We start from the raw sequence: 24,787 nt of genomic DNA on the forward strand, positions 1-24,787 counted from the left end.
ATGTGCAATCAGAATTTTCTTCAGTTTAGTTATACTAAGCCTGGCATATGTAACACTACTTTAGCTTTTTTTGTATTGAAAGAAAAACAGATCAAAGAGGAAATATACTCCTAACTGATACAAGAGACAAATAGTAATCGAAGGGCTTTTAATCAGTCACTCAAATAGATCCTTTATTTTATATCTGTTTCTGACATTGACTGTTCTTTAAATAGGTAGGACACAAATACATTTTGCATTGTTTGGAACTGAGGCTTCAGAAGCATATGCAATCTCTAATACAGTAGTTTGGTACATTCCTAACTTAATTACTGTAACTTAGCTGTAACATGGCAGTATAATAAGTCATTACCCACAATTGTTGCAATAGTTATATGTGAAAATCCTCATGCCTTGAAGTTTGTAAAATGAAGGAAATATGGATGATCTGTCATGGATGTGAGTAAACTTCAGTGCTGGTTACAAAGTCATTTTGTCTCTGGCCAGAGGTGGAAAATTGAGATGTATCTAGAAAGGTCAAACCACAGATTATAGCTAAGGCAGAACTGAATCACTACAGAAAAGTCTGTATATGTGAAGTCCACAAAGTACCAAATATTTTTTAAATATTTGTAATAGCTAATTTAGATGTTTCAGTGTCATTTATGATTTTTTCTTATTTTTGAATGCATATCTAATGTTAAAGTTAATGTTCTTTCCTGCAACACAAAAAGTATTAGATATTTTAAAAGGGTATTCAATAAATTTCTATCCTTTTCTTCGTCAGATTAATTTTCTTTGAAGAAAACCGTCGCACAACCCTGTTTTCGTTGTTTCCGAGTGATTCATTAGCTGTAGACAACACTGGCTAATGATAATACCTACTGAAAGCGAGAAACATAATCTAGTTGAGACAAATATATATATAATTAAAAGGTGCCATGATGCATTTTACATCAATTTCCCTACGGGATTAATAAAGTATTATCTATCTATCTAATCCAGCACCGGAGGTACAGTATATACAGTAAGAAATGTCAGAGATGAGGTCAGAGTCCACCGCTACAGCCTGTCAACAGAACAGATTCAAGACACCAGCGAACACACTTGTAGTAATAATTCATTGCGTGAACGCGAGCGCCGGGCTCCTCGGTGCTGGCAGGAGTGGTCAACACTGAAAAACAGCTGCCAGTTCAACATTTCACGTGGAACCACGGTTAAGTGCTGGAAAGATTTAAGAAATCCTGACAATTAACATTTTACATAACGAGCAGGCTATGACACCTACCAAACAGTGCCCGGGTGTTGTGCAACCTTTCAGAATAAAAAAAACGGGTCGTTTTGTGAAATTTGGAGCCTTGCTGTATTGAGGCCTGGAATGCTACGGTATACTTTTTTTTGGCTTTGAAAAAATCCCTTCATTACTAACATAGTGTGCGTGGTTTATGATAAAATACTAAAGGACTACCGTAGTAACGAGAGTATCATGCAGTGAGCTTTGATTTCCTTTACAAACAATGGTTTCGTCTGCCGTGCCGTTGATTAAACTGCTACCGCGGAAGAAACAGAACCCTCACAATCTCAACCAGCAGTATTTGGTTGTACTCTGAGGACTTTGTATCTAAAATGCAGAACAGAATGCATAAGGACATTTGAGCTCACACGCGATAAAAGTGTATGGAATAGATCCAAAACCCTTTATGGATTGCTCTGTCGCGTCTTTATTGATGCTCTGGGCAACACTTGATTCAAGTTACTGAAGCACAATGTAAATTCACGCACATTTAAAACACACAAGTGATTTTTTTTTATATGAATTTAACATGATTGTCAGAAGCATAACTGATTTAGTTTGGAAATCCAAACTGGGTCAATTTAGATCTGCAAGTACAAATGAATCGACGCAAACCCGCCATGCATTTTCACAGGTCCAAGCATTCCTGACACAAGAGGCAATAACCCAAACAGACTGAGTAACACAATGCCCTAAAGCGGCTCTTTGCATTTCTTAAAGGCGTTTTTATGCGCATTTCATCAAAGCCTTCAGGTGGTATTTACTTGGCATTTAAATAAACTATGTCCTGACTACCATAATCTCTCCTTTGACATTCTGTTGTGTTTTTACAGAGATAACAGTTAAGCATTTGAGCCTTAGATACATATGCATGTTTTGGCCAGTTGAAGTTGAGGAAAGAGAAAACGGACTGTCTTCGGCAGAGATGTTAATGCACAAGGTGCTAAACGCAGTGGCCAACAGCAGATTACAATAATTCAGCAGCGAGTACCCGATTGCTCCAGTAGTTAGCGCCAAAACACGAAGACCAGAAGTCTTTGGAAGACTACTTCACTCCTGCGTTTTTCTACCGCACACTGTTAGTACGACACACATAAGAAAGCAGTTCAAAGTCGAAAGATGTTGGCTTTCAAGGTTTTGTTAGTTTCAAAGCTCCTTTTAAACTGACCACCAATATTAATATTACACTTATTACTGTACGTTGGACAAAACCGCCTTTCTTATTTAAGACAGTTAAAAAGAAAAAAACGGATTTCTATGAAAAGTTTTGTCATATGCATGTTTACTCTTTTTAGTGACTCCCTCTGACCGGTTTATACATTTGAAAATACATTTTGATAACAGATACAGATGTGAAAGATTCGCGTTAGTGACACTGAACAAATACGTTCTATTTCACGGAATAACGCAATATTAAGATATAAAAGAACTGAAGTCAGGACCCCAGAAAGGAACAATTGTCTGGCACAATATCAATTTTGTTCCAAGAGCAAACTCCTCGAGTTTAAGAACTACGCTGCAGTCACTTAGCATTTACACATCTTAATAGCTCTGACATGCGCAATCGGAAAAAGGGTTTGGGGTGAGGGGGGCGGTTAAGGGGCGGGATTTGGTATATAATAGTTAACACTCAGAAGTTTAGTCTGTCTCCTAAGCTGTGGGGCAGCTTCACACAACATCTCTACATTAGCAACTGGGAACATAACCTACTTCACTACCAAATAACTACATACATATCAAACAACTTCAGAAATGGAGGATCAGCAGAAATACAGCTACCAGGCTCTCTGCCATACCTGCTTAGGAACTGAAAACAGAAGAATGAAGGTAATACTGCAGAACTTTTTTATTGCATGAAATTGTTTTATTTTTTTCCGTATTTGCTTTGAAGACGTGTTCCACCTACGGCATTACTGGTGTAGAGCATACAAATGAAACACAATACGTCAAAACATATGTATATATAGTTGTAAAAAGAAGGGCTTTGATTACAATGACACTTCCAGAAATCAGTTGCTACGAATTTGTTCAAACTATTTCGGCAATATGTATATATAAAAACTTCTCCTTTAAAACTTGTTCCGTCTAAAGATTTGATACCGTTTCACGATTGCTACTATGGGATAAACATCTAATAGCTTGAATATTAAACGCAAGGGGGCGATAACATTGTGCTTTATTTGGTGTAGGAAAGTGAGGTTAATTTGACCTGTGTGACATTTGAAGTTGCATCTGGTATCCCTCGGTGTAACTTGTAAGAGATGGTATAAAAGTCAGACCCTAAATTGCATTTCTCCAGTTTAGATACAAAACCAGTTCAGAAAAAAATAATAATTAAACCGTTAACCGTCTAATGACAATTTAGATTATGAATGATAAAGTTAGAGAAGAGTTGCATGTTTAATTTGCAAACATTTCGGATATAATACACTTTTAAAAATATCTAACTCATAAAGATATTAGGCGGGTGTATTCATAAAGCATTAAACTGCACATTGACACAACTGACGTGCTTTTGAGTATATAGTTCGTACTTGGGAGATATGGGGTCGTCTTGTTGCTCATAAAGTACGTCATTCGACAATCTAACAAGGTTCTCTGTTCTCTTTAGGTGCGAAAGATGTCCACATCAAGACAAATGTTGGTGTTCACGATCGCCCTGACTTTTTACATTATGGATGTGGCTAAACCATTCAGTTACGCTGAAACGCTCTGCGGTGGAGAGCTGGTAGATGCGCTACAATTCGTGTGTGAAGACAGAGGGTTTTACTTCAGTAAGTGTTTTAAATGTATTCATTAAGATTCCCGAGCTTTATTACAAGCTTTATCCGAAACAAATGTTCCAGGATAGTAATTTTGAAGTTATTGTCCAGCAGAAGCCTTTTCCACATCCTATTCCATTACTGCAAAACTCTTGACAGCGCGCTACTTCTCTATTTTATGTTCTGAAAAGCAACAAAAAGTAGGTTTCGTGAGTAAATTAGCAATTCAGTAAAATACCCCGCCTGTTTTGGAGGGGGTGAGTTGTTTGGGAGTACAGCCGACAATTGGCGAGCAGGTATGCAAATACATACTTGCAAATTACAAGCTGTGCTTAAAGGCTCCGACCCCGCGATTGTGCTGAGTGGGCACATTTTCTCACTGTCTTCACTGCGTATGAAAAGGACGCACAATGCGCTAAGGCGCATTGCTGAACGCACCACAATGGGCTGTTTGTTTACTCGCACATTCCGCATGTGAAAGTAATACCCAAGTCCCCATTCCATTGTCCACTTCTTAAACGTTCCCAGGCTACGCTCTGCGAAAGAAAAAAAAAACTTTTAATAATTAAGGAAGGCAAGTACATCTACTTTGCTTACAGATTTACAGCCTCTAAAATCCTCCGTTTTAGTCCTTTGGGGGCTAATGTGTGCATGCCTGTTTTCCGTCCTAAAATGAAGTTTGAATGGTACTCTGCAGAATGAAGAGACGACGAACAAGTTTTGTCTTTCCTAACTACCGAGTGAATTATCTTGTTTGGCTGGGGGTAATCTGGATTGTTGAATCCATCTCCAAGGGCTGGTGTGGACAGTTTCACACGCTGATGTAGTTGAAGAATTAATGTGCATGAGGCTGTATGGCCAACTCTTCCCTTCCAGTATCATAACCTTTTGCATATTTGCCCTCTGTTTGCCTTTGACAGTAGCAGACTTGCTCAGCCTTTGTACTCTGTTGTCCACACAATCCAAAAGAATATTATCTAATTGTGGACATAGTGAAAGGCAAAAAAAGTAAAAAAATAGCTGTCTCTCTTTCAATCCATATATTCCCCCTTCTCTCTGAATCACACTAATATCCACTACAGATCTTTGAGCTTGCATCTTACTTTGTGCCTGTATGTACTAAAAAGGTATCAAGGTCCTCAATTTGCTACTGTCACTTTGACCACTTGCTGCTCTGTCAGATTTTTGAAGACTTTCCCCTTTCATGTCCCTCTGTCTCTTTATCTCCGCTGAGGTGGCAAGGTCAAAAAGTAGCTTCCATTATTAAGAAAACTACTCAATAGAGCTCAATGTTTCCTTTTTTGCTGTATAACAAAGGATTTTTTCAGGGCTTTAAAAGCTTTGATGGTGTTTTTCTAATATCTAAATAGCTCCCTTATTCTAAACACTTCCTCCCACAGGGTATGATTTTGAAAAAAAATCTCTTGATCTTTGATTAATCTTTTAACTAAACATCACAGGTTCACTGTTCAGATAAATCAGTAGCAATGTCCTTTTTAAACAAATGGGTTTTGATGTGGCCTCAGACACAATGTATATAGCAAACAATGTAGAGAATAAAAAGCAGGTAACAACATGAGTCTTTTTTCAGTGTTGGTATTAAAAAAACATATCTGTGCTCCCAATAGAGTTCTTTGTTTTATACATATTTTCTGTAAAGAAAATACAACTTTCAGGGGGTCAGTCACATTTTTGGTCATGTTAATGTGTTATTACATGAAAATCATATGGTTATGGTATGGGTAGTGCAATATGTGTTCTGTTTAATTTACATTCTCATAATCTTATAAGATAGCACTTTAACCTCAGAGTGTCTGCTCTTCTTGCAAAAGCATGCAAACTCCATAATTAACTCCATAATCCTATGAAATGTACACGTCTAGCCATTTACTGGGCAAATTGCTCATACATAGCAGCTGACTCTTGTATACAAAGTAAACAAATGGCTGTTGCTCAAATAAAAACGTCAGACTGCAATCTGTTGACATGAAGGCTGCCTGTAGAATTTTCATAATATTAAGAAAAGTGTTTATGATGGTTCATAATTATTGTGTTTTAGTTGCCCATAGTTTGTGTGGTTATTCTTTAAAACATAGAAACAGGGCTTCATTCTGGTTGATACATTGATTAAATAATGCATTGAACTGATGGTAAAAAAAATCCTTAAACATCAGTTACTGTTTACTTGTTCTCAAGTGCTAATCTTTTTTGTCTTGTTTTTTGTTTTCCCCAGGCAGGCCAACAAGCAGATCAAACAGTCGAAGAGCACAGAAAGGAATAGTTGAAGAATGTTGTTTCCGAAGCTGTGATTTGAACCTTCTGGAAATGTACTGCGCTAAACCTGCTAAGTCAGAACGAGACGTCTCTTCTACATCACTTCAGGGGATACCTGCATTACCGGCACTAAAGGTACGTGTAGAACCTGTATCCATGGGAAGTGACACTTTGCAAAGCTCTATCTTTTCTCTGATCTGCACTCAAGAATTTGTTTATGCAAAACCCATATGATGGTGTTGCTGAGGACAGTGGGACATTTTGTTTTTACAAGCATGTTATCTTGGAAAATAATAAGCATTACTAAGCAAGAACCTGACATAAAATGCTGACATAGGTGGAAAGTTAGTAAAGTACTGTGCTCAAGACCAAAAGATCAAAAAAGGTAAACAGTACATGTTCAAGTGACTGTGCATGATACACAATATATTCCACTTTTAAATCATTGACCCTTGAATGAAATCCTACCCCCCACTGTTTTTCAGCTTTATTTTGGATACTTAATTGAAACTCACACTGATCAAGTAAATATAATAGCCTGGATTGCTTGTATTAGCTCTTTTGTCTTGAGTGCATGACATATTTCAGCATACAGCACCAGTGGAAATCAATATGTGGTGACTCAAAGGATCCTAGAACCTGTGTTCATTTAATTGGTACAAGACATACATCTAAGCCTTGAATTGCATGACAAATATAATATATTTTAGTGCAACTGAGGAGCAGTTAAAATAACAGACTTTATCAATATAGCACATTTAAAAGCAATCGTTTCAAAATGCTTTACATTAAACTACACATTACACATTAAGATACATTTTGCAAAGTGGACATAGGAGGCACAAAAATCCATCTTATCTTGTCTTAAGGTTACATTTAAAACTATTAAAGCAAGTTCAAATAAGTTAAATCGTTTAATTATGAGCAAATAAAATTAGTAGTTCTGCTACACTGTAAAAGTTTACCAAGGTGAATTTATTGTGATATATTTTCAATTTTCTTGCGGTTTCATATTTTGCTGTGGTATCATGTGCTTTAAACTGGTCTTCACTGTGCATTACTGCACTGGACTATGGGAAATCTATAATATTTCAAAATAGAGGTCTCTGAATAAGCTTTACCAATGAACTGAAGTTTTACTTATGGTCCAGTGTAGAAAAGCATAAATAGGATGTTAGAAGTGCAGAAAACCACAGCATAAAAACTTGATAAAATCTATCAAGATACACACCTGCATTATTATGAGGTTCTTAACGTTGTAGCAACCTTGAGACTTAAATTCGCCCCCAAAGACCTTTTCACATTGAGGGTGCTGTTAGTAGTTTATTTGCTAGGCATGTAATGGTTTGAACTAGTCCATTTGCTCTCCTGATGGAAAGAGACAGGAAGACCAGACTGAGCAGTGACAGGGATCTAAGCTCAATTATGTTCATCTTTAAAGAGAATACACTCAGGTACATCTCTGCACAATGGACTGGATTCTGGGGCACTGGTGGGACAATACATGGTCACCTCTTGTGTCTTACAGTGCATTGCAGCAGACAGAACACTGAAAGAACCAGCCAGTGCCACTGGCATAAGCATAGTAGTGCTGTAAGCTAGTAGGCCACAGTCCTGGGAGGCCAGCACATCTAATTTTCAAAAAGAAAAACAGAATAAAGAGAGAGCCTTAAACAGACTAGGCTAGCTGACATGTTAGTAGTATTTTAAGATGGCAGAAAAAAGTAGTACAATTTACTTTCTTAAAAAAATATTGCAGTGCTGGGCCCACCTTGATTTCAGTAAAGCTATTAGAGTACCCGTCTGGACACTCAGTAACAAAGGAAGTGCTTATTGGTATACTTGTATGTAGGAAATTATGTTTGCTATAAAAGCAGGTCTAGAGAGCTGACTTGTCCTCATTGCATTTGTTTCCAATTGCAGGAAGCCCCAAGGAAGCCACTGACGGTCAAGTATTCCAAATACGACGTGTGGCAGAGAAAGGCAGCACAGAGACTGCGGAGAGGCGTCCCCGCCATTCTGAGGGCAAGGAAATTCAGGCACCAGGCGGAGAAGGTCAAGGCCCAGGAGCAGCTCCTCTTTCACAAGCCTCTGATCACCCTTCCCAGCAAACTGCCCCCTGCAGTTCAGTCTTCCACAGAGAAATCTGTCAGCCACAAATGAGTCTGGGATTCTTTGCACAAGCGAGATAAAAAGACTAGGGGATTATAGCTTTGTTTTTGACGTCCTGTGGCAGCCTTCTTGAGCCTCGGTCCACCCCACCTCCCTTTACACGCTGCGCACACACACACACATGTACACGCAACATGAAAAGCAAGTTAACAATTAAACTGAAGGCAATTCAGGTGGATCCGAAATAGAAAAAGGCAAAGAAGATGAAAGCAGTTCACTGCTTGGCAAGTGCAAAGAGGAAGTGCAGAAGAATGGTTGTTCGGGGGAGGGGGGGGAGGGGGGTTAAACTTCAGAACAGCCAACATAAAAGACTTCATTCCATGCAAATTTACTGAGATACAAACATCTCTTCTTGTTAGTTTTTTTAAACTAGTTTGCACCTGTAACTAATGGGATTTCCACACCGTAAGGAGTTTATATTGTTTAAATTAGATTCCTGATCCAGCACCTTCTAATCACAAAACAAAAGGCAGAAAAAACGTCTGCAATTGCACATCGCCACGGATTACGTCAAATCTTTTTTTTATATTAAAGGAAAAAAAGGCACTATTTTTTTATGAACAATAAACGTGTAGCTATCAAACAATGTCATGGTGCTAGCTTTGGGGATGGACTCAAAGAAGAGGAAGATGAAAATGCACGTTTTTTTTGACAATGCAGAACTTGAAGAAAACTTTCCGTTTTAGGGAAAGTGTGACTTGAAAAAAAAGAATAGCTTGGTTCTGGCAGTGCTAAACTGGGATGTCACAGTGTGCAGATGTGGCAGTACACTACAATTCAGCGGCTCGTTACAAGTCAGAAGATGCCTTTTGCAGCGTACCACGATATTGCCCAGAAGACCACTGATGTGGGAGGAAACTGTGGGATAAAGGCATTGCCTGGAGGAAATTCATGCTTCCAGACAGACTTTGAAAACAACACTGTCCTGTTTCTTTACAACCTGAAAGAAATAAAAACTGTGGGATCATTTTAGCACGTTGCTTTGCTTAGAGATGTTTTCTTGGACTGTCAAATTCTGGTACCGTGACATTCCTGTTCCAAGATAGATTATTCTCTTTTTTATGATTTTTTTTATTTTTGTTATTATATTGTTGTTTTTTTAATTTTTAAAAGGCACAAATTTCAAGTCAAAGGGAAAAAAAGCAATAATGTCAACTAACATTTTTTATTGTGTATCAGTAGTATTCACATGCTTTTGCTTGAAAACAAATACTTGAATATGTATAATTAGTTACCAGGGACATCATGTTATTTTCTCTTAGTATGAGCTGTATCTTGCATAATGAGCCGCCAAGCTTCTTTTTTTGTTTAATACAAATAATGGCACTGTATAAAGGCATTATTTATTTTGTTATAAAATATATATGAAAATTGGTCCAAATAATATACTTAGCACTGATGCGCAACTGACTTTTATTTTGTGTTTTTCATTTTTCTGGTATTACTTGTAATGCTTTTCTAGATGCTTTGTACCAAAAAGAAACATTTTTTTGCCTCGGAAATGTCAAATGGATATTTTAAAAAGCTGCAGTAGCCTTGATTGCACGGGCATGTTTTGTCACAGAAGTGGGCACATATTCTTATTATTCACTTTCCTTAGCTTATGTTTTCAGCAAACCGCGAGAATCTGGACAAATAAATAGAAGTATACTATTCTCAGTAATATATGAAGTTTTAAATGTTTGCATTGATTGTACTCTACCCACTATCTTGTAAGCCACTTTAGTATTTATTTCTGCAGAATATTATATACATGTATATAATATTTTGATATTTTAATTTTTTTTTTAATGTGAGTGTGTAAGAGTGTAAGTAGAAAAGTGTATTTCTTTATGCTTGGATACATGTGTATGTAGATAGATTAGATACAAATATATCTGTTATCATTCGAGAAGTATCTTGCCTTCTAATGGAGTCCAAGATAGGGCTGGGGGCACAGAAAATATTTTTTCTCCTTCAAACCCTAATTTATTACTACTTTTGCTACTAACTTTCTGTGAGCAGATCATCAAGCAGTCTGTGATGAGAAAGTTGTATCGCAAACAAGAGCGTACATCCTCAAGTGAGAATTATACCTCCTGAGTATGAAAGCCTGGGGTATTTGTCATTTTGTATATACACTAGATAAAAGATTTTAAATGCCAAAGCTCCGGGCATGATCTAGCTAGGTAGTGAATGATTTTTCTTCTATTGCAAATGCCATCTGTGGCAAAGAGTTACAATACCATCTTTGTTGAAGGGTTATCACATTTAGCAAGTACGAACTCAGGAAAAAAGATGGTATAGGGAGAGTATCCACCACTATCCTCAGCTACTCAGAATACATTTTAATAGAGTGATGTTTTGGGTGTTGCCATTTCAGCTAACATGTTTTCAAAAATGGAAAATGTATATGTTTTTGAGACTGTAAGACCATATGTCTGTAAGACTAAGACTATATGCACTATCATTACAGTGCATCCCTTTTTACAGTACAAGGTATTAGGAATTCACTTAAATGAACAGAAACACTTTCTCATTACAGATATGCGAGAGCTTCCTCATTTAAATAAGATACATTTTTAAAACAGAGACCTGCTCAGGGATTCTATGATATTTAAGGTGAAAGTAGCCATGCATTATCCTGTGCAGCTTACCCTCACACTCAGCTAGGGCTACATTCTGAATATTCACTTCACTTCCTGTCTAAATACGAATGTGTGCTAGCGATGTGACTCACTTTTACTAAGAGGTTACTGCAGCCAATGCGTCTGCCTATCAGCCTTCCACTGTAGAAAACGTTCAGAATTTATCAGTTGAACAAGGATCCAAATTCACACTGAAAAACTATGGAGTTGGTTGCCTGTTCAATTGCTATGTTCACGTTTCCTGCTCACAGATCTGGCTCTTTTTTCAGTTGTGTCAGGATCCAGTGCAATTATTATTTTTTCCATATTATACCCTTTTCCAGTGATTTCATATACAGCTTATGAAAGTGATGGACTTTTCTCCTTGTAAGGACTGCAATTATTCTCAACCTGGCTATTTGTAAAAACTGGTTTAAAATATCACTTCTGGACACTTAATGAAGGGATCTCTATTTGTGATTGCTTTCCAAGACAAGTATTCTTATACAATGTCAGTGACCCACCCTGCCTGTGTGTACTTCATTAATTTTAACCTCCGCACGCTAGACCTTCAACATGCACAATTCATGTACCTTCATTTTAAATATCAATAAAAATGTTAACAGTTTATCATAATCCCCTAGCATTCCTGTCTTATTAATGTTTACTGTGCTACACAGGGCCTCATACTGAGAAAATCTGAAAGGTAACCTTTAAGCAATCTCAGGAAATACACCATTTACTTCAATGATTAGGTAGAAATGTCAAATGAGTTCCTGTAATGGGGTATTACGTAAATTCTAAAGTGCATGTTTATGCTGACAATCAGTGCGTTTATTACAAAATGTGCATTTTCCAAGAAGACTCTGACCTTGAGAAAATCTGACTCCGCAAACTGAAAATCTACAGAAACCATACATTTTTCCAAGTGTCCAAGTTCAAAACAACATTGAAATGGGCCTTGCATCCTTAATCCTGTTGGCATGAGCTCTCATGACAAATGTGTTAGTATAAATTTCAGTTTCAGGAACCTTCTGTGTTACACAAATTGATGAAAAGGTCTGAAACATCACTTGTTAGGGTGAATTAGTGTTAAAAAAACACCTAGAGCAGTATTTCTTATATGTTTTCCTTATACCTTGTTCCACGTAAGGGTGCATCTCTACATCCTGTTGGTGGCAGGCATCCCATTGTAATTTTAGATAACTCCAGTCAGATCTCATTGAAACAGATGTTTTTTCACAGTATTTCACAGAATGTAAATTAAAAATGGACTGAAGGATTATTTTACAATGCGCATGTGAAGTCTTGAGCAACAGAAGTTCTTAGTTTTTGTCATATCATTTCAAACTGGGAAGTGACATATGTACAGAGATGGCATATTCTAAACGTTAGTGGTCAATTCAAAATTACCAAATCCAAAAAGATAGTTTTGGTAAAACAAGACAAACTTGATAAAATACCCCATTCTGTTGAATGTGAACAGCAGTTTAAACAGCCTAAACACTTGACACTTAAATGGAGTAAGTGAATGATTTAAAAAAGTGCAGCTGTAGTAACTTTTCAACCAATACTCACGTGTGTTGGCTCGGAGATTAGATTATGTAAGTAGTTCTCATATGATTGGACATTTCTTATCCAAATGTAAAAATCTCCTGTTTCTTCTTCTCTGACTGGCTAACACCATGCACTGTACACCCACCCTCTGTTGAAAAAGTAAGGTATACAACACTAAAATGAAAAACTTAACGCAAGGTCAACTGAGTACAACACAAGAAAACTCAAAACAAGAATGGAATAATGGAACAGAAGAAAACCCTTCCCCCTTTGATGGGCATATGTACACATAAGGTTCAAAATAAAAAGAGGCCATTTGGACAATCTTACTCAATTTTCAATCATTTAATTTGCTTAGTCCAGGTCTCTTTACTGAGCCATTAAACCACCTGCTTTTTGGACTTTCTGGACTTAACTTTTGGGATATGTTTTTATTAGTTTGGTTGGTCAAGCAGTGCCTCTGATCACCAATTCTCTACTACTGTGATATCTATTTAATTATGCCCTATGTTCCTTAAACTCTTTCTCTTTAATTATGAGTTGGCTTTTCTGTTATTGGAAATTGTTTTTTTTTTTGTACAGGAGTGACATACTAAAGTTAACTTCAAGCTGAAAGATGGTGTGATCACAGCTTCCTAATGGTTCTCTTCTGTCTTGCTAACTAACTGTTCTGGTCCTTTGCAATGACCACACCATGACAGGAGCTATCAGCTTGCCACATCCCTGACAAAATGGGTAAGAAAACAGCCATGCATTTCCAGTTCATGTGAAGGAAAGTGAACAATTACAACCCTCCTCACTGTTGTCTGACAATCAGCGTGCTCCAGACAAGGGGGCAATAAGACCTGATGGGACTCTTATCTGTTCTTTTGGGTTGCTGACTAGCTACCAAATAGCTGTAGGACAGTGTTGCCAGGATGCAACACGTCCTCCAAGAACATTCCAGACATGTTCAATGGGAATGACCTCAGGTGACCCTGCTTGCAAATTCACACTCTCTTGCGAACTGGAGGACAGAAGCAGAAAACAGAGGAAGAAAAGGTGCAAAAGACTGCAGGCACCAGGCCAGTTGCTCGCAGATGATGAAGCCCCTGTTGTCTTTCTTTACCACAGTCCTCCAGAGCTCAGGCCAGTTGGATTCGAACCCACTGTCTCCAACATTAATAATCATCTGGCATGATTTTTCTAAGCTTTTATTTTTTTAAACACCGCTAAGGAGCCCAGTCAAGCGTTACTGTGGGCTGATGAAAGATTGTACGGTAAGAGTAAAAAAGAGTAGATTTTAAAAACGTAAACCATAATTTGGGAGGTCCAATTGAAAGCAAACTATAAAGAAAAATGATTAATGTCGTTGGCTGCTGAAGCTTAATAAGAGGCAGACTTGCTCTTACAGGTCTGTTCTTTTATGATTAAAGAGAAAAGACTGAATACCAGATTTTAATTGGAATTTGTTTGAACCCTGCAGCTGTTTATGTAAGGCTGTTTCACAGAAGTTGTGAGACAAAATGGCACAATTCTAGCCAAAACGAAGCTTGGGCCTGCTTTGTTTACAGCAGCCAGAGTTGCCCAAAACCTCTATTCGGCAAGACACTAACAGGTTCACTGCTTCCTTTTTCAAATCAATGCTTTTCTCAGCTATTGAATGCCAGCTTCAACAAACATAACGCAATGGAGTATCTGGATTGAAATAAAAAAAATCATTAATATTTTAAAAGAGATCCATTGTTGCAATTGTTGCCGAGCTCAAAACAAATTCCTCATCCACTGAATCGCCACTGCACTGTACACCCCCTCAGAAACATTCTGATTATCAGAATGTAAGAGTACCTGTGGGATAACTGATTTAGTCAGTCTAAAAAGAAAGGAAGTGCAAAAATTCAACACTGTAAAAGTTAAAGGTAGGGAAAGTTATTCAGTTAAAAATTCAAAAATCTGAAAATGCAGTTGTATGCTCTGGGTCCCCTGTATATAAAAGACAGTGTTCAAGAGTAAAGCTAAATTGTTAGTTTTTTATCCACCCAACAGGACAGCTCAAATTGGATGTGCAGACAGCACAGGTAAACAGCAAAAAATTCACCTCAACTGAAATGCTGTTTTAACTGTAACACATTTGTAGGTTGTCTATACATATAGCAATGGGCATTCAGGCTGCAAAAGCAAAGAAATATGAGGCTTGATTTCTCATGGTCTCATTGCAGAGACGAAGAACAGTGGTCCTATTCTGGTTTCAGAGATGATTTCTCGTTGCTTATCTTTTAGGGTTGCTTTTGGACTGCAGCTAAGTCTTAGTACAACATTAAATTAAAAAAAAAATATGCAGAGTTGAGTATTGACTTTCGCCCTACTAACAAATAGAGGAAGCTATGAAATGCTGGTACTGGTAAGGCTTGCCTTATTGACGAATCAGTTGAGATCGTCCATTGAAAAGTAACTCAGTCAGAACACACAAAGACAAGATGTTACTGCCCTCAAGTGGTATAAAATAACTTGCTCAAGGAATGGCTCTGAAAATGTAAATGTAATGGCACAATGTTTCACAAAACAATGAAATCCCTTAGAAACGACCATTGCCCACCATGGTGGAAGGAAAATAAGTGGTAAAGAACCATACTGAAATCACAGAAAATATTCTTCTTTACTATGGCAGACTACCATAAAGGAAAAGCATGCAGACTAACTCTATATAAGCATGAGTTCCATTTCTTGCTGACTATTTTTTGAAAAAAAGTACAGTACCCTTTTTTCTTTCTTGGGGGCAGATATTACTTCTTCCAAAAATAATAACTTTACTCCCATGCCATTTGTCCAAAAGATTTGTGCAACTGTAACAGTATGATGCAAAAGCACATGGTATATTTCTGAAAGAATTGATGTTACAATTGTTACAACGATGTGATGAAAATCAATTGTGAGGGGCTTTGTAAAAACACAGTGATACACAAGGAGATTCAGTGACATTTCTGCAGCCAGGACCAACAACACTGCAAGTAACTTAGTTTCTGGGCATCAAGATGTGAGAACATACTTCCTTTAGTAGGGAATGTGACCCTTACATAAGATAACTACAGATCTTTCTGATTCGCTGGGGCTTTTAATGAGATGATGGCAGTTCACCTCATTGAGGCTTTGCCACAAGGTTAAGGCTCAAGAGTTCAACACACATTTCAGGAGTGATGATATTTAAACATACTAGAAATGCAACACTCTTAATGATCAATTAAGGAATGGAAAACAATTGTTTTAATGTAATATGAGAAACTGCTGTGTGCTTGAAGAGATCTCCCTTCCAGTTTTTCCATTCCTTTTTGCCGTTTCTTAAATACAAAGGGCATTCAGGGCCAATACACAGTCTCCACACTCCTTAGTCCTTTAGATTCCGCAGTCCTACCAACTGACAGGAAGCACCTGCACAGATCTGAGGAACGTGAAAGAACTTTGGCACAGCAACAGCCACAGCCGCCAACATTCACATGGCAGTCATAATGCTGATTGCACGTATCAGATGATATGGTCTTGAGATCCATCCCAATGGCGGGTTTATATCAGATCAGGTGGATGAGGGAGAAATTGATTCTCTTATGGAATTAAAGGAGAACTTTAGGATGGCCAGATTGTGCAAGGCCAAATAATCTAGACAGGACTCTGGAGTTACCACGCCTACCGCCCTTAACTGATTGTGTTCATGTTATGCTGTGGCTAGGTGTTGAAAAACCGCGTCTGGTTGAGGGAAATAGGGATCCATCCGTGAGCTGCAGTGGTTGGTTGGCCACAGAGACACTCAAAGGGCTGGCGGAGAAATCCGAGAGTGATGCAGACGTGGGAGTTGGGAGCCGGGACCCGGGAGCCGAGGTTGTGTTTACAAAAGTAATGGAGAAGTGGATGGGGCTCCGGAGACCCAGGACTGCTGCTTTACAGGTGCGCAAGGAGAAAGCACGGCTGGTGGGATCAGGACACAAGGGAATTATTGTGGGCTGGATCAGGTACTGGTAACTACAGGCAACGGAAAATTGGACCGCAAGCTCACAGGAAACCTTGGTGTGAGAGAACTACTTGAAACAAGGTACGTATTGGAGCACTGGGGTAATGGCGAATGAGGGTTAAATACCTGGCTGATTGTTGATCAATTAGTTGCAGGTGGCTGAGACAGTCTGTTAAAAAGCAAATGCTCTCTCACTCTGAATCTAAGACATAGATTTATAGCAATGGTGAGTGTACTAAGAGTACTAAGTTGAGTACTATAAGCCTGCTTGGATAAAAGTGTATAATAAAACTTAATTGTTACAAGATGCTTACCTGTTTGCATAATTAACAACAGTACCATGAGATTAAATATTTATATGCTTCCTCGTTTGCAGCGAATGTAGACTAAAATCCCTTTGCAAGCAGTCGTGACACACGGTATAAATATTTGAAAAATGTGTGCATGCAATTTAAGGTTGTTGACAGGGAGACCTTGAATAACCCACTGAAGTTCTCAAGAATCTGGCAAGAGAAACATTCAGCATTGTGACCCTGTGTTCGACAAACAATTCCAAAAAAGAAAGGGAATGAACAGCTAGAGACTGACTGTAGACATTACACTCATTTTCACTTGGACACATTTTCTTGTGACCAATTGTATTATCTCCTAGAGTTTCCTTTCTCTACACTGTTACAAGCAAAAAAAAAGGTCACTTATGGTACTGTGATGAGGTGGGTCTTTTTTTTAGTGGCAAACGTCTGTATTTTTTTATTAACTGGGAATTGTGCCACTTCTAATTACCCCCTATTCCATTTGCATTTAGTCTTAAATGGCAGGGTGTCTGTTGATTAATGAAAATGCAGCAGTGCGTTTATATAATCCTTTGTAATTATGAAAAAGAAACATGCTTCTAGATGGAGCAAGGATATATCAGAGGAGTAGAGCTCAGACAGGCCTGTCCCCAGTTGAGTGACTGCATATCGAGCTAAAGGAACAGAACTAGTTATAACATTTATAGAGAAGGAAGTTGTTTAGCTAAAGCTTTGAAGTATTAACCTCATGTATAAAATACAATAGTTGTGCTCAAGGTTGTCATTTACAGTCTCTATTGAGATCAAAGGAAATAAAATAACTAATATAAGCATTCGATTTACTGTATGTCTTGATGTGTTAGGGACTCCCCTTTAGGAAAAGATTTATCCCTTCTTTTCCAAAGGAGCAAGCACAGAGTACATATCTCGGACATTATCATTGTATTAAACACCAATGTACTGAGTGATCTTTTCATTCACTGGGCAGCCCAGCTATTCCTGAGTTTTCACACGGAAGGTGTGCTTGCAGATAGCTCAGTGGAAGGAAGAACACCGGACAGCCTTTTGCACAACATTTGTCAACATCAGCCGATGTCCAGAAGCAGCAGCCACACGTTGTGGAAAGACGGTGAAGTGCAGGATTTTGCAGTGTAGTCAGTCAGTTTATACATCAGTTAACAGCAGCATGAGGTTCTAAAACATTACTACGGACGTACAAGACTCGAGACATTGTCCTAAAATGGGTGAAGATGCCTATTCAATTAGCCTAGCAGATGGCTCAGGTACGGTGAGGCAAACTAATGATACAGGACCCCACATTGCCAATAGGCCACCACTATAGTGACAATCACAGATGTACTGTACACGGTGTCAGCAAAGTGCTTAAGAGCAAGGATCTTAGACACAATTGGGTGGCTAAAAAAACCATATAATCTGTCTGCCTTGGCAAATCCTGGACAGGAAATTTGAATTTCCCTAAGAGTCGGGAACACATCCACTTTTGGACCTCCCTTCCAATGGCAATGAAAGAGTTAAGATGATACCCGTGCTATTCCTTTAGTTTTGAAGATGATGGATGGGGCACTCCTGCAGAAAACGGGGGTGGGACTGAAACAGGTTAGTGCAGCAGTGTTTCTTGTTTGATGATAATTAGCTATTTGGGAAATTTCTCCATGTGTCTTGGTAAATAGTAATTTGGGTGATGACGATTTGAGCACTAGTGTGACTGAAATGCTACAGGATGCTACAGATTGGCTGGGGTTGCTTTGAGTCACTAGGAGTTTGCATAAGAAAATAGTTTTTTTAGAGCAGCAACTCTGAAAGTGATGTGTTGTTAAAAGGCATGCAGTAACAGCATATAAGATACTTTTTGGTTTGTACTTTTTAATTATAAATGTTTCTTTAGATGCTACACATTACAATTAAACAATTGAGCACAGTGAGTTTTTTAAATAGTAATAGATGATTGTTCTGTTTCAGCAACCTATAGGCTTCCTGTGTTAGATATATATTTCGTTATATTATAAGTCACAAAAATAGAACAGCCAATGCTGCCTTTTCAATACTTCCTTTATAGAACAACTGGACATTCTGGCCAGTTTGAACTTCATGATGTCACTATCGGACCGTGATCAGGATTCATGAGGGAGCAGGCATAAAACGGTGGGTGGGAGTCACACCTTCTTGCTCTTGCATGTAATAAGAACTAACATTCATTATATACATCCGTCTGTACTTAAATACAATTCAAGGGCAGTAACTTTCATTTACTTTCGGCTTTATTACGAGGAGGTACAGGTAGCACGGGAAATACACTCTTCATACACCTCCCGTTGAGCGGTTGCTAGATATGTTCCTGAGAGTACACACTCGGGGCTTGACTAGTAACTGCTATTACTTCATTTCACATACATAAAACATATACTTACATATGGGTATGAGTGAGTACTGTTGCGTGAATGGAGAGCGCTCTCGAAATGAATGATACTGTTAATACAATTAGGTCGGTGTTGGTACTTCCGGGATGGGTCAGCCTATGGTGGCCGCGGATGGCCAAACCTAGTCCCCGCTTCTAAAGGTGAATTTATCGAGATGGTTAAAACCACATGCGTGCGAAGAGGGGGAAATGTCAGTGTTTGTATTGATGTTTATTTGAACCGGGATAAAAGGAAATGTAAACTGTGTGTTATTAAGATATATCTGATGTTGTTCTTTTGTAAGCAATTGAATGAATGTATTATGGATGTATAATTTGTGAAATTTTGAGAATTTTTTTTTCCAAAGAGGGGGGAGGGGCTTACATACTAGATGTACTAGGATTGTGTTTGTTCCTTCGGGGTTCTTATGTGGGAAGTGGGGAAGCATTGTAAAGAAACTGCACTTACTTCACTTGAGTGCTTTGTGGTGGAGCCATTCTTTTATGAAACGGACCTACAGTACTTTGGCCTTCCTCAGGCCATTGTGTGACACCAGGTCAGTCCTTGCTCTCCACTCTCCCAGTGATTCTATACCAATAACCATAATCTAGGACCTCCCTTACTGCTGTCTTGAGATAAGATATAAGTGAAGAACACCCCAGTTTTCAGTACTTGAGTACAAAGAAGCAAATAAAAAAAACTTTTTTTTTGTTGCTAATACTAAAATGTAACACCAGAGGTTGTAAGAAGGGTTTTACACTTTTCATTTGGAAAGTAAAAAAAGTGCATGTTTACTACTGACCTATCCAAGGAGATTGGGTTAGAAAGAGCAGCACCTGCTGTGACAGTAGGGTCTCTGTATTTCAACCTGTTACGTCCCTTCAGGATTTTGGGCAGCTGCAAATTCATTGAGATTACTAAGGCCTAATGTATATGGTACGGTTCTAGAAGTACCACCGACATCTGTATTTTCAACAGAGTGTCATACTGTGAGTTAATTGAATAATTATTGCCTTGACAGCTATTTATTAACAGACATATATACCGATCCAACTGAAACACGGAATTGGGCTTCAGCTGGTTACATGGAGTAGCTTTCATGGATTAAGACACTCGTCATGTGACATTTCCCTCCCAGGAACAATAGGTTGTTTGCAGAAATATCCACCACACTACCCATCATTTTATATATCTGAATTACGCATGTGTGGTAATTTCTCATTGCGTACATGACAGCCAATCACAGTGTATAACAACACATGACTGGACCATGCTGCATTTCAGTTTTACACCAGATGGAATTTTATCATGTGCGATTTTCATTTTTTTCCCCCAGTTTCCGTATGTATAGTTTGGGAGAGTCATAGGCATTTATTGACTGTACAATAATCCCTTACTAATCACTAAGCACTGGACACGATTAGAATAGCATTATTGCAATAAACTCTTTTCTGTGTACAAAACATGTCAAAACAATGTCACGAGTGTGGTACTGTGGTAGTCTAAAGAGTTGTTTTCTGAACCCTTGTCTGACAGATATTCCCATTAGGGTGGTAAAGAAGTTCCAACCTTTAATATTGAAGAGCTATACACTGTACATTTCTGTTACAGTTCTGAATTTAGTCTCATCCAAGATCTCCATCCATTTAACAATATTTCCAATCTAAACCTAATGTCGCAGATAATTTATGGGTGTGTTTTAAATCACAATTTAACACATTTTTTATCTTTTAATCAGTAAAAGCATATCCAAGTTTTTCTACTTTTGTGCTTTAGTCATTTTGTTGCTGATGACAAAAAGTGGTGAAAAAGCTTCCTGCAAATTGTTTACAAGTCAGAAACCATGGTTACATAATTGGAAAACCTTACTGGCAGGCTCTGGTTGATTAGTAAATGACAATTAGATCGCTTTTTGGAGCAGTGAAGAAATACAAACTCAGCTTTATGCTACAGCTCTGCTCTAACAATTGCAGCACATACTGTGACTTGGAGTGAAACTGATTTCATTATGGAATCTGGGTGTTTGAAAAAGAACCACTCTTTATTTAGATGTATAAAAAACATCTTTCTATTAGCATTTCAGAACAAGGTCAGAGGCGTTATGAAAATGATTCTGTCATGGCTGGAGAAAATAATGCTTTGTAGGGCATGGATTTTAAAAACTAAATCAGTTGCAAGCAATAGCACTTTCTTAACAACGTTGAAGGCCTTGTGCAGATCTTGAGAGTGGAACCACTTCTGAGCCTGAACACGAGCTTTTGTTCATTTTGACACTTTGTGCTCCAATGCCTGCTAGGAATGCCAAAAGCCATTATTTGGCTCTAGCCCCTGAGAACTACTCCCTCTGCTGTGTGACTGGGTGTTTAAAAAGCATGTTTTCAGGTGTTTTCCATCCCCACTGTGACACTATCAACCTTGTTTGATTCACCATTAAGAGAAAGACTGCAAACATGCCTATAGCTATTCTATGCTCAATAATCAAAATATACATTATTGAGTTGTTTTTTTTTCAGGTCCTTGACTCCTTCTGCCACACACAGACAATTACTGGGACTCCACTTGTTTTAGTTAGCTAGCAATGCTGGCTCACAGTTAAAAGACTTGTCTTGTGATTGAGCTTGTAAATGCATGACTAACCCCCTGCAAATGTACGTTGCCGGCTCACTGTCACTAGTTACCACACCTTACTGGGTGCCAGCAATACTTCTGTCTTGTGGATTATGGCCTGGCATTCTGATGCAATGTGACATCACCATGCTGGGTCAGTTTTGAGTAAACCTCACACCACGTGTGTTTGACCAGCTATGAACAGAAGCTGAAGCATTTAATAAACTGGGATTTCTTTTTCCGAAGGCTGTGGAAGAGATTTGGTGTCTGAATCAGAGTTTCTCAGATATAATTTTCTTTAATATGCATTAAAGACTAAAGCACTTTTTTAAACACTGCCTACTTACAGTACATCTGCAGTACTCCTCTGACTGGGTAACCTTGTGATGTTTCAGGGAACGCAAGCACAACTGAACTCGAATCATTGTTGGTTGATGACATTGTCTAAACATCATTCTCCTCACATTACACAAATGACAAAAAAATGATGGTTTCATGGCTGAAAGCATAATTCTATGGTCATTTGATCAAGGTTATTGGTCCAGCATAATCATGATGAGCAATATAGTGCTGATTAATAGTTTCAGCTCTGAAGTTGGAAAACATTAAGCCAAAACTGAGTCAGTAGGGGTTCTGGTGGACATCAGCAGTTCAGAACACAGCTTGAAGAATGATGATTAGTGAAGAAAAGCTGTTTAGAAATTAGTGTAAGATCACAGTTTTGTTAAGCTGAAACTGGTGCCTCACACATACAGCTTGTACGTGTGAGTTTGCTGTCAGACGTTGGCTGTGAAGGCTGAAGGCAGCACACAGAGAGAGACAAATTTGTTACCACTTCACAAACAACATCTGCGCAAAGAGAAAAAGCCAGACGTTATCCAAATATAGTCTTTATTTATCGCTTTTTCATGGAATCTAATCTTTTTTTAACAATGTTTTCTTTGATTTTTCAAAAATGCAACAAAAAAGGCACATACACAAAATGGGAGCTTGCATGCTAAGGAAGGATTAGGGGGCTAAATTAATGTTTTCAAGATGAGAAAAAGCATCTGACAATACTATGATACATCTTCTTAGTCTAAAAACTAACTTAGCCATGATTCTTTCCAAAACAGTTTCTGAGACTGTAAACCATCCGGTAAAGTGTGATCTAAGGTTATCTAAGTGTGATCTAAGGGTTAAGGTTAACCCTTAAAAGAGTTTCAGATGCAGTTAAACCCACCAGCATAAGTTATGCATGAAGTTATGCATGAAGCATGAAATTATGCAAATGGTAATTTGGGAGTCATTTCTGAGAAGGAGGAGTTCAGATTTTCTGAAAGTAAAGATGAATGGTTAATATACAGTACATGTATGAAAGAAACACAACTAAGTTTAGGATACAATATGGCATTTGGAAATATTTAACTTCAAATCTTCTGATTTCATTTTCACATGTTTAGTCTGATTATAGCTCATAAAGAGACACTCCATGTCTTCACTTTTGCCCTCTTTACCATCTGTATCTACTTTGGCATATTTCATAAATTGATAAAATGTTTGCCCATTCAGCTCAGTGATGGTTCAAATGAACAAATGACAAAATTTGTTGTACTTTTTAAACTGTATAGATAGGAAACATATTTGCACACATGCATATAGGGACTACTTTGTGCTTTTAGTGTGTATTTAGTATTTGAACCAATCAACCTTATACAGCTGTAGCAATTTTAATGACAGAACAAGAGGTAACATGCATTTCCCTCTTATGCAGGCAAACTGACTAGACGTTCTGTAACAAAACTCAATTACACACACACACACAAAGCATCTATATTTAGACCATAGATGTGCAGCCAAAATTGGTTCAGAATATTTGGGAGTGACAAAGATGGTTTCTCCTTTTTCAACATATAGAAGGTTCATTGTTTTCATAATTCACAAATTACAGTACACAAATGAAAAATGGATACATAATGCAAATTACACATGATAAATTAAGATCTTTTGTATAAATAAATAAAATTTGACTTAATATACTATTAGTTTGACAGATTGTTGACCAGCTTCATGTTTCATGTAAGGCTCTGAGAGGGTTTATAAAACTGATCCTGGTGACATAGAAAACCCAAAGTCTCTAAAAGTAATGTTGAATTATTCACAGCATATTCCCTGCATGATTGGCAATGATCCAGTATTTATCCTGGAAATAACCTTGCTGCAGGTATAGGAATGAACTTTTATTAAAGTACCTTCAGTAAGGTACGCATATGCATAAAATTGTAATAATGTGTTTAATATCACTCAGAAACCTTTGCCTAGGAGACAATGCAAAACAAAAAAAATGTACAGTAGCAAAGGCTTCTGGGCAGCTAAATGCTCATGGACACCATTCTACGGTAAATACATAAAATAATGACAGTTTTTCAATTTACAGGGCACTACGTGATCCAGTTAAATAAATGTTACAACCTAAACTACTGAAATAAGAGGTATTGTGCCATACAAGGTACATACAATGTAATAGGTGAAGAGCAATAATGTGACAATACAAAATAAAAACAAAGTAAATCATTGCTTCAGCTCTGCATGCAAGAAAATGAACATCTTTAATAGATGTCAAGCAGTACTGTGCTGATAAACTGTATCTTTAAGGTTAGATGGGACATAGGAATAGCAGCTAGATTGTAAAACAATGAAAGAGTCATGCAAGATGATTAGAGTACAATGTTAGAGTCTTTAGCTTTATCACACATGAAAATTAAGTCTTTTAGTTGAGATGTCATTCATGCTCCCATTCTCACAGTGTGGCTGGGGTCTTTTTTTAGTAATAAGTACAAGGGTCTCTTGCTTCTGGTTCAGACATTA

At 37.9% G+C, this 24,787-nt stretch overlaps 1 protein-coding gene and 1 long non-coding RNA gene across 2 annotated transcripts; one reads left to right on the forward strand and one right to left on the reverse strand.

The window, feature by feature from the left end:
- Nucleotides 1–2,921: 2,921 nt before the first annotated feature.
- On the forward strand, nucleotides 2,922–11,723 carry igf2b (insulin-like growth factor 2b). The gene is made up of 4 exons (XM_088934974.1): nucleotides 2,922–3,100; nucleotides 3,885–4,047; nucleotides 6,269–6,444; nucleotides 8,233–11,723. Exons 1-4 carry the CDS (start codon nucleotides 3,026–3,028, stop codon nucleotides 8,470–8,472), a joined length of 654 nt encoding a protein of 217 aa, XP_088791100.1. The 5' UTR covers nucleotides 2,922–3,025; the 3' UTR covers nucleotides 8,473–11,723.
- Nucleotides 3,116–19,463, reverse strand: LOC148819397 (uncharacterized). The gene is made up of 3 exons (XR_016094313.1): nucleotides 19,346–19,463; nucleotides 12,666–12,792; nucleotides 3,116–4,571 (listed from the first exon to the last, which is right to left on the reverse strand). It is a non-coding gene; the product is annotated as an uncharacterized LOC148819397 (long non-coding RNA).
- Between the last annotated feature and the right edge of the window lie 5,324 nt (nucleotides 19,464–24,787).

The sequence above is a fragment of the Atractosteus spatula genome, chromosome 16, assembly GCF_055471065.1.
Source record: "Atractosteus spatula isolate fAtrSpa1 chromosome 16, fAtrSpa1.hap1, whole genome shotgun sequence".
NCBI classification, from domain to species: domain Eukaryota; kingdom Metazoa; phylum Chordata; class Actinopteri; order Semionotiformes; family Lepisosteidae; genus Atractosteus; species Atractosteus spatula.